At 43.7% G+C, this 17,583-nt stretch overlaps 1 protein-coding gene and 1 long non-coding RNA gene across 6 annotated transcripts; one reads left to right on the top strand and one right to left on the bottom strand.

Moving 5' to 3' along the window:
* Positions 1-3,476: 3,476 nt before the first annotated feature.
* On the bottom strand, positions 3,477-8,805 carry LOC131399361 (uncharacterized). The gene is made up of 2 exons (XR_009217120.1): positions 8,698-8,805; positions 3,477-7,004 (listed from the first exon to the last, which is right to left on the bottom strand). It is a non-coding gene; the product is annotated as an uncharacterized LOC131399361 (long non-coding RNA).
* Positions 8,332-16,571, top strand: ZBTB18 (zinc finger and BTB domain containing 18). 5 transcript variants are annotated; one of them, XM_058533527.1, is made up of 3 exons: positions 8,795-10,556; positions 12,909-13,596; positions 13,709-13,784. In XM_058533527.1, the coding sequence occupies exons 1-3, from the start codon at positions 10,544-10,546 to the stop codon at positions 13,716-13,718; spliced, it is 711 nt and encodes a 236-aa protein (XP_058389510.1). In that variant the 5' UTR covers positions 8,795-10,543; the 3' UTR covers positions 13,719-13,784. The 5 variants fall into 5 exon arrangements, with proteins under 5 accessions (XP_058389508.1, XP_058389509.1, XP_058389510.1 ...); XM_058533525.1 differs by lacking the exon at positions 8,795-10,556 and adding an exon at positions 8,332-8,352 and having other exon boundaries at positions 12,909-16,571; XM_058533526.1 differs by lacking the exon at positions 8,795-10,556 and adding an exon at positions 8,393-8,411 and having other exon boundaries at positions 12,909-16,571.
* Positions 16,572-17,583: the final 1,012 nt, after the last annotated feature.

Genomic DNA, 17,583 nt, shown 5'->3' with positions numbered 1-17,583 from the left:
TGTTTGATAATCTCAGACACTGTGTAAGAAGAAAAGATCTCAATCAAATTTCTGACCAGATCCCCTCTTATGGCCGTGAGAGTTTGATTTTCATTTAAACAACAATAAATATAGGCATAAGGGTTTGAGATGAATTATGGAAACCCCTTAGCCATAACCATTACCTTCTGCCACCAAATGAGCTGCTGCGCTCACTTTGTTTTATGGGCTCTGCATGGCCTGTGTTATTGTATCTGCCAAATAAAACCTAGCAAACCATGCAAATGAAAATATAATCTTTTATATCTCACAGTCACAGGATGCACCCAGTTTTATAGATTCCTCTGCACCAGATTTACTGCTAGGAGGACCCTACTGTCTTAACAGGATCTCAGGAAAGGGAAAACATCTCTTGCTCGGAGCCATCCTCGTTCCATCCACCAACGGCAGGTCTTTAGTTGAAGCCACACTGGAAAAGTCAGGAGTAAATCCTTTTGTTATATTTTTAGCTTGTCTGCGTGGTACAACTGAGACCATGGTCTTTTCCCTTAAAGATAAAGACCCGTTAGATTGTATTTTTTCAAAGTACGGCAGATTCTAATTTGCTTAAAAACAATGGAGGTTTTTCTTTTAGTTTCAGAGTGGCCTAAATATCTGAAGGAAAACAGTTTATTGAATTGATGGCTAAGTGGTTCTGCAACTCACCCATCTTAACTTGGGGTCTTGGATCAGCCACTTAGCCATTCCATTTCCACATTTTCCTCCAAGTAACAAAATTAACAACACATCTCTTACCTGTAAGAGATATTTTAAGGAATAACTCACTTCTAAAATGCCTCAAAGATGAAATATTCTTTACACATGCTAAAGAATTGCTATGATTCAGCCAGGAGTAAATTCTCTGTCGTGTCCACCTGGGTTATTTCTATGCTGGGTCAGAGTACCCCCAAGAAAGAAAATGGACACTTTTCTAGTAGTCTACAGAAAAGCTCTACTTCTCACATCTTCCTGAGTGTGAAAGGAGCAATTGAACATGTGAAGCGCTGCTATTCCCTCCAGCCTCTGGAAAAGTGCAAAGGTATAAGTTACTTCTTTCCATCTCTTTCTTCCTCCTTTCCTTCCCTCTCTCCCTTCCTTCCTTCCTACCTATAAATCTTTCTTGAATGCTTATTATGTGACAAACACCATTCTAGGTGCTAAGGGTACAGTTGTTAATGTCATAGAAAAAGTCCTCATCCTGAGGGAGCTTATATTCTATCAAGGAAGATAATAAACAAAAAATAGTATCTTAGATCATGGGAATTTTCCTGGTTCACTTCACTGAAGTGGTTCAACCCTCTCTCTTTCCAGCACTAACTCATGTGTCTGGTTATGATCCAGGCCAGATGTTTTACATGGAGGCCGACGCGCCTAGTTCCAGGCCCTATGCATGTTAGGTGTCGGTGACTGCTGAATGAATGGATTTCTGAGATGTGATTAGTTAGGTTGACAAACAGTTCATATTCCTCAATGAATCGTCAATACACCCCCTCAATTTCTCCGTAAGGTCAACCTAAAACTACGAAATGAGTGTACTATGAGGCTCTGTCTCTATAATTAAGAAAATCTAGTTTATAACAAGCAGATCTTTTCAGAAAAACCAGCAAAACTAATGGCCTTGGTGCACATGCGCACACACACGGACACACACACGCAGACGTGCACACACACACAGTTGCCCTAACTGCCGCAACTTAATGTTAAATACCAAGTATATTCTAATCCTCTCTACTTTTGGGCTAGCTATTTCATAAAGCATTATTTAAGGGCAATGAGTAAGCCATGGTTTGACAAAAAATAGTGGCATAGGGCCAGCAGAGCGCAGGAAGGAATATTGACGCCTCTGTTTTATTCACCTTGCTGCTGCCACGACCTCGACCAGCACCATCTCCACCCCAAGGCCCCTACCACAGACCCCTTCCTGTTGGGGTCTTTCCTTCTCTCCAATTATCCGTCTCTACTGTCACCTTCTTCTCACTGTTCTTTGTACCTCTACCTGTCCCCTGTAAAGCTGTTGTCCCTTATCTGGCTCTTCTCCATCTGTCATCCGTCTCTGTCTAAAATGCTCTGTTGTGCATGTGTTTTCGTTACGTAGACTCTTGCTGCTGCTCTGTCTTAGCGAGCCTGCACTCCTGCATCTGCCCCATATTCCAAGGGCTCAGGCATGGCTTGGCATTGTAGACCAGTTATCAGGTTCGGTTTTTTTGACTCAACCTTTTTGTTTCCTTTTTGCGGTGACCTGGCCGAACAGACTCACTTATGTAAAACAACTTCAGAGCAACGGGTCTTCAGTTAAACATGTGCCAATACGTTAAGGTACAGAGCTGGAGAACAAAGAAAGCTTCAAGGAACCTAGAAGGAATTTGAGATCTGTTTCCTCTGAGTTCATATTCAAGAACCACTCTTCCTATTGTCTCCTATAAAGTCATTACTGCAGCTTCAATTTAAAATGCTTATTTTTACTGAGTTTAATTTAGATACACATTTGCATTGTAAAATGGGTACTTCAAAAATAATCATTTTAGTCTTAGGCATACATGCTCGTTCTTTGTAAGGGAAGTAACTTCCTGAGTTGCATGTTGTCGCTAAGGGTGAAGTAAATTTCTGGAGCGAGATTTAACCTTCTGTCTGCTCTTATTACCAGGAATAGTTTGAATTTGGTATGTATCAAGACTTTTGAGTTAAATTTATAGAATTTCTTTATAAGAAAAGATTTTTATTAAGACAACTTTATATTATTACAGTACTTAGGGTTAGTATGCATTTATTAGCCACAGAACGAAAAATGAAATGTTCTCTTTGTCCAGTGGGTTCACAATGACATTTATACATAATGAAGTCCTAAATATAACAGGGGATGATATGATTTCACATATTGCTGGCACCTGGCACGTGGTGGAAATTTTACAACTAGAATCATGAGGACGCAGGTCCTTATTTCTCTAATGTAATCAGTAAACAATTTTTGCATGTATCATTCTCCTTTCTGACAGTTTAAAGTCCAAGAAGGCGCTGCATTGGAGTGTGGAGCAAACACAAAAGGAAGCAGCAACTTCTCCCTGTATTGGAATGCAGACAGGTAGACGTTTCATGCTTGTGGGCAGAAGCACAGCACCTGACACATAGTAGGTCTGCAGAATCAATACCTACTGGTAGTCTCTCTCATTCTCTTTGCTTCTCCTTTTCTATCTAAGTTAATTTGCACCCAAATTTCTACAAGTCCCAGTTTAAGCAATTGAGTATAATTAAGAATATTATCATTTAAATATTAGAAGTTTTATGCTTTCATTTTGAATAAAACAAACTGCCTCTATCTTAAAGATTTACATCCTTTAAAAAATAGGGCATGAATATCATAGGTTCATACTAAATCTTTCTTTAACAGAATCTATTCACCCAGAAAAGCCATAAGTTTATTCAGATTATTTTTAAAAAATAAACCTAAAAGAACCCACAGACAAAATGAATGCAATTTTTAATTATCCAAATAAATACAACCTCCAAAATAACACAATTCCAACATCTGGATTTTAGAGGTACTGTGTGATTTTCAAGGGTGGCAGACGTGTATACAAACTTATTTTGTTTAGGATAGTATTTAAGTAATTTTTAACTGACTGAAGTCACATCAATGGATGGTAGGAAGGCATCTGTGTAGCAAGGAGGAGAGACAACCTGGGGCTCAAAAGTTGCCTGGAATCATATATGAAGTGAATAATGAATGTATTATAGCTCAGTGTTAACTGTAGAAAGCATCATTGTATGCATTTTGTCCTTCCATATGCCATAAGGCACAAAGCATTTTATGGAAGGATGGGGAGCAAGAGAGAGAAATAAGAGAAGAGGAGGAGGAGGAGGAGAGGAGAGAAAGGGAGAGAGAGAGAGAGAGACTGAGAAAGAAGAAAGAGACGTGGGCTGGGGGGCTCTTTGCTTTCTCTCTAAATTCTCCGAAGTGGCCAGTCTTTGGTCTCAACCAAGCCTGAACTATCGGCCTCCCTGAGCCATTATGCTGTCTCTGGATTTATGATGGTCATGTAAAAGCGCTGATTTACAGTAAGCAACTGAAAACTGGCTGCTACATAGGAAAAACAGTTCTGGGAAAACTGTATCGTTTGCTCCTCTCCGCCCTTAACCCTCAAACAGGTTTGAATTACTGGTGTTGGCTCATTCCGCTTTCAGTGTAGGGGGCACATCCCCAACGCCCTGTGTAAATCTGCTAAGGACAGTTCCTCAGGAGTTTATGATAACATTTCTGTCTTCAGGGCTGAGAATCGGGATGAATTATCTCCTACTTATGGTTTATCATAGTTCAGGAGTTTAATAAATAGACTCAAGTATTATAGAATTTATAACTCAGGGAATGATTTGGTATACAACTTGCTTTGCGGAATTATAAGCATGATATCTTTAAAAACCATGCTTTAGGAAATAAGCTCCTTGTTCATTTCATGATTGTGGCGTGTGTTCATTTGTTCATTTACTTTTTTTACTATTGTCTCAGCTGTGTTTCTGTGTCTCCTCCTCCCCTTAGGCCATTTTAACCTGTTCATTTCTAAAAGCCAGCAGAGAACGAGGGGGAGAGAATCTAAGTAAGTTAATAGAATTTCATGTGTGCTATGACATCGAAAGTGAGTGGGCTTAAGAGAAGCTTCAACAAATTTTTCATTTTAGTGTATTTTTCCTCTCTAGATTCAAAACCAGGTCAACCTCTACTCACATTGTGTTACATTTTATAGGTATTATATTTAAAATATAACACTTCGGAATATCTGGTCTTTCATTGTTAATATTTGCCTCCCTAATTTTTTAAGAAAAAAATCCCATTTATACATGAAGTTTATAAAAAGTCAATATTTCAAAAATTAATTTCATAGATAACTTTTCAACATGACCTACTGCAGAAAGTGTAATAAAAACACTGATTTTTTTCAGAGATTTAACCTGTGGTTCACATTTAAAAGTCAGAGATTCATTTTATGGAGTTGCTCATCAAATTAAATTTTATTGCGTCTGTCAACATTTTATAGTGTTACACTGTTATTGGTCGAAGTGCATGTGTTATTAAAACATAAAACTTGTTCTCTGGCAAGAAATCTAACCATGACTAGTATCATTTTTAATTTCAGGACTCCCAGAAAAGGATGGATTAATTGGAACTGTACAGGACTGGATTCCTCCAGAGGGAATCAATGGTATATTTTTCTAACAATCTAGAGACTGTACATTCTGCACTTTTTTTTTCCCCCACTGTGAGAGAAAAAACTTATTGGCTCTCAAACTCTGTCAAGTAGCTTTGTATCATGGTAATTAGCTAAGTTTGTTGTGTAGAGGTAAAGAGGCCCTACTTCGAGGAGCTTACTTTTGGGGCTATTTAGAGGCTGACTTATTATCTTCCATGGTTCCAATGGATGCTCAATAAAAATAGCAATCATTCTGTGTTATGATATCTCTGACATCGGTCTTATTTTATTGACTTACAATTTGTAGGCTGATGACTTTCTAAAATTACTAAAAGTATCATTTTTACAGTAAGTTTATGACACTTTAAAATAAAGTCAGAGAGTAAAAAAATTTGTTTTTAATGTAAAAAAAGGGCAGAGACAATACAACCACACCAGGGACCAGGAATAAGATGGCTGTAACCAATGAATATTCAATTTAGCTCTAACATTCATATACAATTATATTGTTATTTAACTTCTCTATTGTTTCAGATTTTTATATATTTACACCATTTCTTTCCCAACTAAATTTAAACCCCAGGAAGGAGAGAACCTGTCTCATACTTTTTTGTCGTCTTCCTTGAACATAATAAATACTCCAGAAACATTTTTATTGGTTCTGACAATGTATGAATATTCCATGCATTTTCATAAATTTATAAAATCTTTTACATAATTGAGGGATGACATACTTGCTTCCTTAAATATCCATTTAATCTATATTTCCTGGCTACACTACTCAGCTCTCAAAATGGATTCTAGCAATGACTGATAGATCTGAAAAACAATGCTCACAACTTTTGGTGTCTCCCCTGCACACCTCTGGGGCTGTTATTCTACTCGCAGGTGCGTTCTATAAAACCTTTTGTTAGAGCTGTAACTCTGCTCTACACGCCATAGTGCCGAGCTTCCAAGCTTTTTGTGGATAATCTGACTGTTCTAATTTTCTCATGAATTTATTATTTAATATCCTGACACTATCAATTACTTTATTTTACTTGCCTTATTTTTAACTTTCAGTAGGTAAGAAACAGCTTTGAGCATGCAAACGTTTCTTTTTCCTGCACTTGTTGGCAAAGCAATGTATTCCTTTTCACATCTTTTTTTTTAAGAGTGTATTTCATCCATCAACAACATTTATAAATTTCCCTAACTTGAAACAGGTCAGACTGTAATTGGGCCTTCTACCAACAGACTAAAAGATCTAGAATTCATCAAAAGCACAGATACAACAATATATTTCATGGAACGACAAACTAGTTATCGTGGGTGGCCTTGACTTCAGTGATCACTCATGAGGGCATATGAAAAGGTTGAAGAAAGAGCAGAACATCACTACTGTTTCTAGCATATTCCAGGATATTCCAATAGCATTTCAGTTCCAGGAATTGTGTGTGCTCCTGTTTTCACTTCATTAGTAATTCAACATGTCTGATTTGCCCACACAATGCTTCCAACTTAGTTTACCCATTTGACCTGGAACAAAGTGAAAGCACATTTTGCCCAGCTGAAAGGTCTCCTGGCAAGTTGGTTAGCAACAGGCTTGCCAGTCCCGGTTCAGTTAGCAAAGAATAAACACATTTCCTTTGACAATTACTAGTGTACCGACTTCCTCACTCTGCAGTTTTCTATTTTATATTCTTGAAGCATTTTTTCACTTGTTATTCAACTTTTTACTCGTAATTCTTGCCTCCTCAACAAGGTTTCCAACTTCTCGAGGGTAGAAGTTTCTACGTTTTCTTCGTGGCCGGATGAACAGTTTAGCTGCAGACAAGAATCGAATACAAGTTTATTTGAAGGGAGGGAAAGCGGTACAGCAGCCTTACATCTTCCCTCGGCAGCTGAACGTTGCGGCTTGATACGCACCAATTAAGGAATCACGCTAGGGTTTCGACAAGTATCAATTTTGCAATAGTTCTCTAAAATTTGGTCACTTGGGAATGCCTACTTGTGACAGCGCAAGTACACATGTGCCAGGAGGGTTCCGCGAGAAACGCAGGCGCGCAGCTCTGCCCGCAACCAGACGGTGCACGGAGAACGCCGCCCAGGACCCGCGCCTCTCGCGCGGGCCGGCCGCGCCGCCCCCGGTGCACCTGGAGAGCCGGCGGCGCAGGACGCGGCGAGCACGTCCTCAGCCAGCTCCCTGCGCCCGGGCGGGCGACGACCTGGGCGTCGTCACCCACGGCGGAGGGAGCCACCTAACGCCGGACGCGAGTCCTCCGTGTCCCCGGGCGCCCTGCCTCCCGAGGATACCTGCGTAACTTGGGGCAGCCGAGCCCCCCTACGGTGAAAAGTGTATTTATGCGGTCACGGCGCACACCGAGAGGCTTGCTCCGCACCCCCAGGGCGCGCCAGGCCTCCGAGCCTGGAAACAAGCCCCTCCCCGTGCAGCTGTCGCCGCCGCCCGCGGGCTCCTTTCACTTTCTCACGGCCAAGTCACCCAGAGGGGCGCCGCTGCCGCCTCTGCCGCTGCGCCGGGGCCTCCTCCCCGCGCCGCCTCGCTCCCGCCCCGCCCACCCCCACGGCTTCTGTCTGCGATTGGCCCGCGCGAGCGGCAGCCCCGGCTCGCCCCCCCCATTGGCCGGGCCCTCTTGTCAGTCCGACGGTTGCCTCCGCCCTCCTGGAGAGCCGCCCTCCCATTGGAGGAGACGGCGGGCGGGGGGCGGGCGGGAGCGCCGGTCCAGCCGCTTTCGGTCAATCGCAGAAGCCCCCGCCGGGAGGGAGGGAGGCGGGCGGGGGGGGGAACATCTGGCCGGCGCCGCCGCGTGCGTGCGTGGTGCGTCCCCCGCCCCCCCGGCCCGCCCCGCCCCCGGCCGGCGGCCCCGCGCTCGCTCGGCGCCCGCTCCGCGCTGTCTGGCAGGCTGCGGCCGCCGCTGGGCTGCTGCCATGGGGAGCCGTTGAGAGGGGCCTCTTCGCGCCGCCGCGCTCCTCCGGCTGCCAGCGGGGCGGGAGGGGCAGGGGCGCGGGCGCGGGGCCGGCTCGGGGGCGGGGGGCCGGGCGGGAGGGAGGGGGCAGGAGCAGGAGGAAGCCCACCAAGTCCGGCGGCGGCGGCGGCGGCGGCCGGGAGGAGGAGGACGCGGCGCGGGGACGCGGCGACTGGGGGCCGCCCCGTGTGAGTCCCGGCGCCGGCCCGGCCCCTGACCCCGGCGGGCGGGGCGCCCCCGGAGCGGAGTTAGTTTGCGGGCTGGGGCGGGGCGGCGCCGCTGCGGGAGGCCGCGCGCGGCGGGGGGGCTCCGGCCGCTGCAGCTGCGGCGGCGCCTCCGGTGCGGGGGGCGCGGGGGCGGGGGCGCGGGAGCCGCCGCAGCTGCAGCGGCGCCCGGGACGGCCGCGCGCGGGGACCGCTGCAGCTGCGGCGGCGCCGGGGGAGGCGGGGAGGCCCGGCTGGTGCAGTTGCCGAGGCCCCGCGGGCGCGCGGCGGGGAGCGGCGGCCACCCCCCTCCCCCCGGCGGCTTCTTACGACTTTTCTTTTGTTGTTGCCGTGACCCGGCTCTGCTTCCTCGGCTGTTGTTGAAGGTGTTTTCCTGCTGCACCGGCTCTACGCCCTCCACCTCCTTCCCTGTGGTTTAACCTTCCTCTTTCCCCGAGTGTCTTATGCACAGCCGGCGACGTCAAGATTTGCATTTCTTCCCCGCGCCCCACTCCGCCCCCACCTCTTTGAAAAAACAAAACCCCGGCCTCGCACAGCCCCTGCGGACCCGCGGTAGCGAGACGTGGAGGGGCTGATTTGTGGGGTGGGAGTCGCTGGCCCACTGCCGTGCTCGGGGCTCGTTAAACTGTCACTCACCCCCCACCCCACTGGGTAAATGGGGTGATTAATGCCTGATATATTGGAGTGGGGAGAGGGCATTTGGTTGTGTAGCTGAGAAGGAATTTATCTCCCAAGAGTGGCTCCTGAAACAGGCGTTCGTAATTATGTCATTCTTCGCGAAGTTAGAGAGAGTTGGGTTTGTGACTTTGGGGAAGCGAGGACAGGACAGAGGCGTTGGTTTTTGTTCCTCTTTAACTCTTTGCCACGGCTCTCGAGTGGGAACGGAGTGCTTGTCACCAGGGCTGCGACACTTGCGCCTCAGGCCCCAGCTCCTTTTCTACCCCTCACCCTCCCCAGAGGCTGTGGGGATGGATTTGACGTTCACAGATGTCGCAGCACCTTGCGGGGCAACGGTCAGCCCAGCCAGTGTCGTCAGCCATGAGAAAAGAGCCACAAAGGCTGGCTAAAAAGTTCCCAAACTTACTAGAACTGGCTTGCCCTCCCTCCCCCTTTTTCCCTGAAAGGTTTTCTTGTGATCCTGAACATTACAGAGTGACCCAAAAACAGATTGTTATGGGACACAGATCAAGGGGAAGACAACGTTCTGCTTTTTTTTGAGCAGAAAGTCAGATGAGATATGCAGGTGCAGCGTTCATTGTAATAAAAGTGACTGTAGCAGGTTGTATCAGTTTATTAATTTGTCTCTTTGAACCCAAGTACTTTCCAGGATTTCAGAAAGTGCGTTTTGAGCTTGTTGATACTGAGAATTGAAATTTGCATTAACTGGCAGTGTGAGAAATTGTACTGAGAGGTAGTTGTAGATAAGTAGTTGAATAAGAGTGAAATAAGAAGGTGAACCAGGCTGAAGTAATAGTTGTGAACAGTCTTCCAACATTCTGGGACATGTATGCCATTATCTTCAGCAGAAAGAAAAAAAGAAAGTGCCGGAATCATGTCGAAATGGGACTGGAGATGTCAAATGGGTTGGTTTAAAAATATCCCTAAGTTGCCTTTGAAACTTCACGTTGGAGTTGAATAAAAGTGAATCTGGATTTCCTGAACAGCACCGTGGCTTGAGTGTGCTGTCAGTGTGTAAGCAAGCCAGTCCACCAACTTCAGACAGAAGTGTCGCGATTCCATAAATACAGTAGAACTCCATATGCTGAGTTTTTCAATTTCTTCTGTTAGAAAGTTGGGGGAAAAAGGGAGACTTTGAAGTATTTTGTTTATACTAACAGAAGAGAAAAGTTCTCCTAAGAAAAAGCTGGTGGCAGGAGTGTAAAGGAGTAGCATATGGCATTAAAAGGAGCACAGCTGGAGGTAGCATTTCCATCTGAACATGATGTCAGAGCAGCTGACAGCCTGCCATCCCTCAGCCTTTTATTCTAACACACAGACAGGGAGTTAGTGTGTGCGGATCTGCGGTGGAGAAGGTAGCTCCTTCCTCCCGAACATCATCTCCACTTTGCATCTGTCTCTCTCAGTCTGCTTTTTTTCCACCGATGTAACAGACCTGGAGCCAGCAAGACTCAGAGGAAAGGACTTAATCAGGTTTATGTGTCCTAAAGGTAGGAATAGCAGAGAGATTAGATTGAGCATATTTCTGTTTTGGTGTTTTGTTTATTTAATTTAAAAAATCACATTACTTTTCTAACCCAGTTTAGGAATAATATACGAAATTGAGTATTAAATGAACATGTTATTGGAGTTGAAAGTCTTGGGCTTGTTTAGTTTTGATTTTTATCCCTTTTGCTTGAGCGAGTAAATAACTTTAATACACAAAAATATTTCAAGTTTTGAAATGTTAAGAAAGGCTTTGAAATACTGCTTTTTGAGATCACTTCAGATTAAAATGCTCTTTTTGTTGTTGTTGACTGCTATTTAGATTCCTTTTGCTTTTGGGGGGGAGAAATAGTAAACTGTCTGGAATCCAGCATTCAAACTTATATGAGAAGATTATTCTAGTTAAGAAGCTAGACTGTTGTGTAATTAATTCCACTGTGAAACTTTATTCTTGAAAACATTCAGCAGCACGACTGAAACATACAGCTGTAGTGCTTTTGAAACCGAAGGTTTTTCAAAAAGACCAAAAAAAAAAAAGAAAAACTTTTGTCCCCAGGAGAATAGTTTGACTGGTTTCCTCATTTCTCTTTCAAATATATATTTAAGAGATCTTTTATTTCAGCATAACAATAATTATTTGCAGGAGTTTTTGTGTTAGCGACTAATTTAGAACTTGTAGATTTGAGCTGCCTGAATTGGCCAGACAGCTGTAATCGCACTCCTCTATTCTTAATCTCTTTATCTGGGCAGCAGCTGCCATATGGCCACAGTCAGCTGGATCAGATGTTTATAAGCTTCCTTCTTCGTCCCTCTCTGTCCTCTCAGCCTCCTAATTTGATCTCGGCTACCTTGTGAGCTGCCCTCCAATCTTTATTTTTAGCCCTCTCAAGGATTAGGATTGATGTTAGCTGTGGGGCACTTAAAGTGATTGTATTGTAAATCTTGGTTTATTCTAACAGTGGCATCTTGCAGAATGTATTTGGGGTTAGGATGAAAGTTTCAGTCCATCTTGGGCAAAATGTAGAAGAAGCAGGGAAGGAATTTCTGAATATTAAATTGATGTGTATCCATTCCCCCAGTGCACTTTCTGAGACGGTTGGTGTGGAACCTCGCTTCTGGTCACAGGAAAGGGGAAGTCGGATTGTCTTTATTTTTAAGGAGTTGAATTTTGACCCTTCGTGCATCTTCTACATCTTTGCCTTTCTTCTTTCCTTTCCCTCTCCTTCACCAGAAACCAAGGGCAACAATGCATATTTGCAAGAATAGAAGCTAGTGGGAAAACAAAATATATCAAGTTATGTTGAAACAAAGTATTTTCTGTTGACTGAGGTAAGGCAGAGTCAGAAAAAAAATAGTTTCTCTTTTCCTAGTGAGGCTTTTTTTTTTTTTCCTTTTTGATGTTGAATCTGTAAAGCTTTTGAGTTTCATTTGAACGTGATCTGCCTTTATTTTAAAAGTTTGAATTAATTTTAATATGGAACTCATTTTGCTTTGCAATGGATCAAAGTTTAGATGAGAATTTTCAGAGTTAAATAAAGCCCTTCTGGTTCCTAATATTCTAGATGTACAGATTTTACAAAGAAGTATAGCCATTTTTTTCTCAATTCATTTAAAAAAAATATTTGGATTTGTTCATAGTAAAGATGATCTTTTCCATCTGTTGGTGTAGTTCCTTCTGATCTCGTACATGTGTGCTCTACCTGCAAATCTTAAGGCATTAACATCTGTTTTTATACACAGGGCTTTTGTTGTTGTAACACTCTGACTTTAAAAGTAAGTTGTTTGCTAATTTCTGGACTAATTATGCGATTTCATTTTTTTCTTGATTCAGCCAAATGTGTGTGTTTAAATTGTGCTTTCTAAGTGCAGTCAAGTAGCAAAAGTAATAAAAAGGATGGTTGAACAAGTTTTCTGAATCTTCCAGAATGTGTTTGGGACTTTTCTTTGTTCATTCTATGAATTGTTCCCTTTGAAATTAAAGCTATTTTGTAGGTTTTCGTAAGACATAATTTGATGAGTAGAGTTAATTAAGTTTCTTCTGAAAGAGATCTAAATTCTTATTCTCAGTTAGAGACTGTACTGAAATCAAGGCTTTTAAAACTTGACCAAAAGTCCAGGGAAGTAGAGATGTACCAGAGACGGCGTGGCTGGGGTCAGGGGGTTTGGAAAATGGACATTTTCCCTCCCGCATTTAGGATTTGAGTGTGTGATCTGTAGTCCTTGGGTCATAAGCCTGATTAAAATTCAGAGACATGTACCTCCGCGGCCCAAGCTGAATTATTTTTTTTTATATGGGGATTAGAGCGTTGCAGAGTTGTTCCTGACCAGGCTCTCATGAGAAGTTTCTCTCTCCCCAGGTTATGAAGACAGCATGGAGTTTCCAGACCATAGCAGACACTTGCTGCAGTGTCTGAGCGAGCAGAGGCATCAGGGTTTCCTTTGTGACTGCACTGTTCTGGTGGGAGATGCCCAGTTCCGCGCGCACCGAGCTGTACTGGCTTCATGCAGCATGTATTTCCACCTCTTTTACAAGGACCAGCTGGACAAAAGAGACATTGTTCATCTGAACAGCGACATTGTTACAGCCCCAGCTTTCGCTCTCCTGCTTGAATTCATGTATGAAGGGAAACTCCAGTTCAAAGACTTGCCCATTGAAGACGTGCTAGCAGCTGCCAGTTATCTCCACATGTATGACATTGTCAAAGTCTGCAAAAAGAAGCTGAAAGAGAAAGCCACCACGGAGGCAGACAGCACCAAAAAGGAAGAAGACGCCTCGAGTTGTTCGGACAAAGTCGAGAGCCTCTCGGACGGCAGCAGCCACATGGCGGGGGATCTGCCCAGCGACGACGACGAAGGGGAAGATGAAAAATTGAACATCCTGCCCAGCAAAAGGGACTTGGCCGCCGAGCCTGGGAACATGTGGATGCGACTGCCCTCAGACTCCGCAGGCATCCCGCAGGCTGGCGGGGAGGCAGAGCCGCACGCCGCAGCAGCTGGAAAAACAGTAGCCAGCCCCTGCAGCTCAACAGAGTCTTTGTCCCAGAGGTCTGTCACCTCCGTGAGGGATTCGGCAGACGTTGACTGTGTGCTGGACCTGTCTGTCAAGTCCAGCCTTTCGGGAGTTGAAAATCTGAACAGCTCTTATTTCTCTTCACAGGACGTGCTGAGAAGCAGCCTGGTGCAGGTGAAGGTGGAGAAAGAGGCCTCCTGTGATGAGAGTGATGTTGGCACTAATGACTATGACATGGAACGTGGCACTGTGAAAGAGAGTGTGAGCACTAATCACAGGGTCCAGTATGAGCCGGCCCATCTGGCTCCTCTGAGGGAGGACTCGGTCCTGAGGGAGCTGGAGCGCGAGGACAAAGCCAGCGACGACGAGATGCTGACCCCCGAGAGCGAGCGCGTCCCGGTGGAGGGCGCCGTGGAGAGCGGCCTGCTGCCCTACGTCTCCAGCATGCTGAGCCCGGCCGGCCAGATCTTCATGTGCCCGCTGTGCAACAAGGTCTTCCCCAGCCCGCACATCCTGCAGATCCACCTGAGCACGCACTTCCGCGAGCAGGACGGGCTGCGCAGCAAGCCGGCCGCCGACGTGAACGTGCCCACCTGCTCGCTGTGCGGGAAGACGTTCTCGTGCATGTACACGCTCAAGCGCCACGAGCGGACCCACTCGGGCGAGAAGCCCTACACGTGCACGCAGTGCGGCAAGAGCTTCCAGTACTCGCACAACCTGAGCCGCCACGCCGTGGTGCACACGCGCGAGAAGCCGCACGCCTGCAAGTGGTGCGAGCGCAGGTTCACGCAGTCGGGGGACCTGTACCGGCACATCCGCAAGTTCCACTGCGAGCTGGTGAACTCCTTGTCGGTCAAGAGCGAGGCGCTGAGCCTGCCCGCCGTCAGAGACTGGACCTTAGAGGACAGCTCGCAAGAGCTCTGGAAATGATTTTATATATATATAAATAATATATATATGCATATATATAAATAGATCTCTATCTAGGTGTGGTACGGTCTAAAAGCAGTCTTGTTTCCCAGAACTAAGAAGTTGGGATATTAACTTGTTTTTGCACTTTAGAATAGCATGAGAATCTCACTAATTTAGCATTCTGATAAAAGAAACTTTAGCGCAAGTCGGAGAATAGAGAGGTGTTTTTCTTTCGAGGGGGTAGGGGAAGTAGGCCAATGAGAACCTTTGAAACGAATCGTCCTATCACAAAAGGCTTTCACAGGGCTTCGTTTTGTCAACATTGCATTGTCTTTTGAGCTCTTTTTTTTTCTCCCCACTTTTTTTTTTTTTCTTTTTTAAAGTAGAAATTCCCTCCAGTTTTATTAGCCTCTTTCTATGTCTCAAATTGCATGAATCTTTTCTGGCTGTTGGAAACCTGAATGCTTTTAGACCCAAATGGAAAATTTCTGAAATGCTGGATTATCTATTTTTAAACAAGCAGTTGACTTAAAACTTTCTGTGGCAACTTCTGGTTTTCTGACGGTTCCCAATGAGAGAAATTCTGAGAGTACACTGGGATCGCTGGGACGCTGTCTGTGAAGGTTTGCTTGGGACGAAAAAGGATATTGCAGCTTCAGCAGTGTTGAACTGTGTGTTGAAAATGTGAATTACTGTTATTGTATACTGTAATTGATTACATGGGCTGGGGGGGGTCAAAGAACTTGACAGGTTGTGTTGATGCTCTTAGTTGAGTCTTGAAAAGTAAATATTAACGCTACAGAAATGCATGAGTTTCAATATATTTTTTGTCTTTGTTTGCATTGTATAACTTTAACGAGTGAGTTTAAAATTATTTAATTTCCTTAGAAAAAAATAGCACCATTTGGAAAAAAACTGGTGTTATGAAGAACGTAAATGCACTGTTTTTATTTTTATTTTATATAATTTAAATTGACTTTCCCACTGTCTTTAAGTTGAAACTGTTAAGCTGAATAAAAACTTAAGCTGCAGATTGATAACTTCGCTACATAACAAGGAAAATATAAATGTTTACAAACGGCTTCAAGATTTGCATGTGCAGTGTGCATTTATAACAAACTTCTAATTGCACAAAACCCATGCCAGCTCAAAGTTTAGGTGTACACATTTACCCAGTTGAGCATTTTTAGAATAACTACTGCACAAATTGACAATAGGTCATTCTCTCTTTTTTTGCTCCCCTTTTCTTTCTCTCCCCTTCTTCCTTACCCTCCCTCCCCCCCCCGCCCCCCCCCCCCCCAACTCTTGAAAAGATTCTATAGACTGAAAAAGCCCCAGGCTGAAAGGGCTGGACTGCCTTGATTGACATGGGGAAGGGGGTTAGTAGACTATGTGTATCGCGGCAGCAGAGGCTGCAGCCCACCGTGTGGTTTTAATGACCCAGCACGCAGGGCAAAAGCATTTTGCACAGTGTTTGTTTTCCTGTCTTGCACTTACAAATAAGGTCTATGGGAGTAGCATGGAAAACGTTTGCTGTTTTTCCCTTTTTTTTTTTTTAATTGCTTTTGTTTAAAATTTGATCGCCTTAACTACTGTAAACATAGCCTATTTTTGTGCTTAAGATACTGAATGGAAAACTCCATTGTGTGTTGCTGGACTGTTTTGGAAATATTTGGTCAAATGTGTGTTAATTTGGCTGTAATGGCATTTAAAGCAAACAAACAAACAAAAAAAGCTGTGAAAATGGCCTTGGAGCATTATCTTTAGTTACTTGAAGAGTTTCTAGTTTTTTTTTTAAAATACAGTTTATGTTAAAATAATTTTTATTAATTTAGAAAAGACAATCAATGTCTGTGAGAAAACGGACTTTCTTTTGGATTTATTTTGTGGTCATTGTGAGTGATTGCTTTTTCCTTTTATTAGTTTCACATTCTTCCTTTGTTCTAAAACTTAGGCTGACATCTAGCTTCGACAATCATAGTATGTTTTATTTTCCTGAGGGGGGAATAACTTATAATGCTGTTTAGTTTTGTACTATTGGTGTGTTGGTGAATTTTTAAACTGTGTGCTAACTGCAATAAATTATATGAACTGAGAATTTCTTGTGTGTTATTTTAATTGTGATTATGTACTGCTTAGATCCCGAATTTGTAGGTGGCGTCTTATTTTTAATATTCTATTCAAAACTTAAGAAATTATCAGAATGCCTTAAATCCTTTAAATGGAAATGTGCAGACTTTTTGCTTCTAGTCGTTTATGAAGATACTACATGCACATTTTAAAAATGTGACCCATTTTCTACAACCTAGGTCAAGAACGTTAAGGTAATTCTGTAGAAATTTGTGAATCTGTGAGACTTCAAGTTGCAGCATGGGGTTTTCATAGTATGCTGTACAACTACTGATCCATACACCAGAAGTCATTTTCATGAATAATTTTGTCCTAAGTTGATTGGTCAAATCTATTCTTCTGTGTTCTGGTTTAAGTGGAAAATTGAAGGAGACCGGATGTCTTAATTTGGAAGACTGCTTGGCTAATGACTGGAATTCTAGGCAATCGAATTAGCAGGCATTCGATTGTTCAAGATTTGCTATAGACATCCCTTTTGTTGCTGGGAGAACTCAAAAGTTCCCAGGTTTTAATTCTCAAGTTGTAATTTAAAAATGTAATGAAGCACAGGCAACCATTGAAAGAACTGTGTTCCCTAATTATTGTGATCATCCCAACTTCATGATTGTCTTGTTGGGCGTGTCAGGGGGAGAAACTTTGCTGGTTGACTTGATGGATTGACAGAGCACTCAAGTGTGCCCCACGGTATGGTAGAGGAATTGTCACATAAGTATGCAGGGCCGGCATGGACCTAAGAGAGTTGTTTTAAATCCTGAAATCTAATTGTCCATAACTTCCAGCCTTAAAGATACATATGAAAATATAGTTTTACATTACTACTGTCAAATACACTTAAATGGCCTATAGTAAGGTTAATAACATAGAGAAAGTGAGCTGTAAGATACGGAGCTTGAAAATGTACCATTTGTAAGCTCCCTGATGGCTTTGGCTGGGAATCCAAAAAGACTTTATCATAAAGCACAATCAATAATTTACAATTT

This window comes from Diceros bicornis, chromosome 38, assembly GCF_020826845.1.
Source record: "Diceros bicornis minor isolate mBicDic1 chromosome 38, mDicBic1.mat.cur, whole genome shotgun sequence".
Taxonomy (NCBI): domain Eukaryota; kingdom Metazoa; phylum Chordata; class Mammalia; order Perissodactyla; family Rhinocerotidae; genus Diceros; species Diceros bicornis.
The sequence above is the reverse complement of the archived record's forward strand: the minus strand, read 5'-3'. Positions and strand labels throughout refer to the sequence as shown.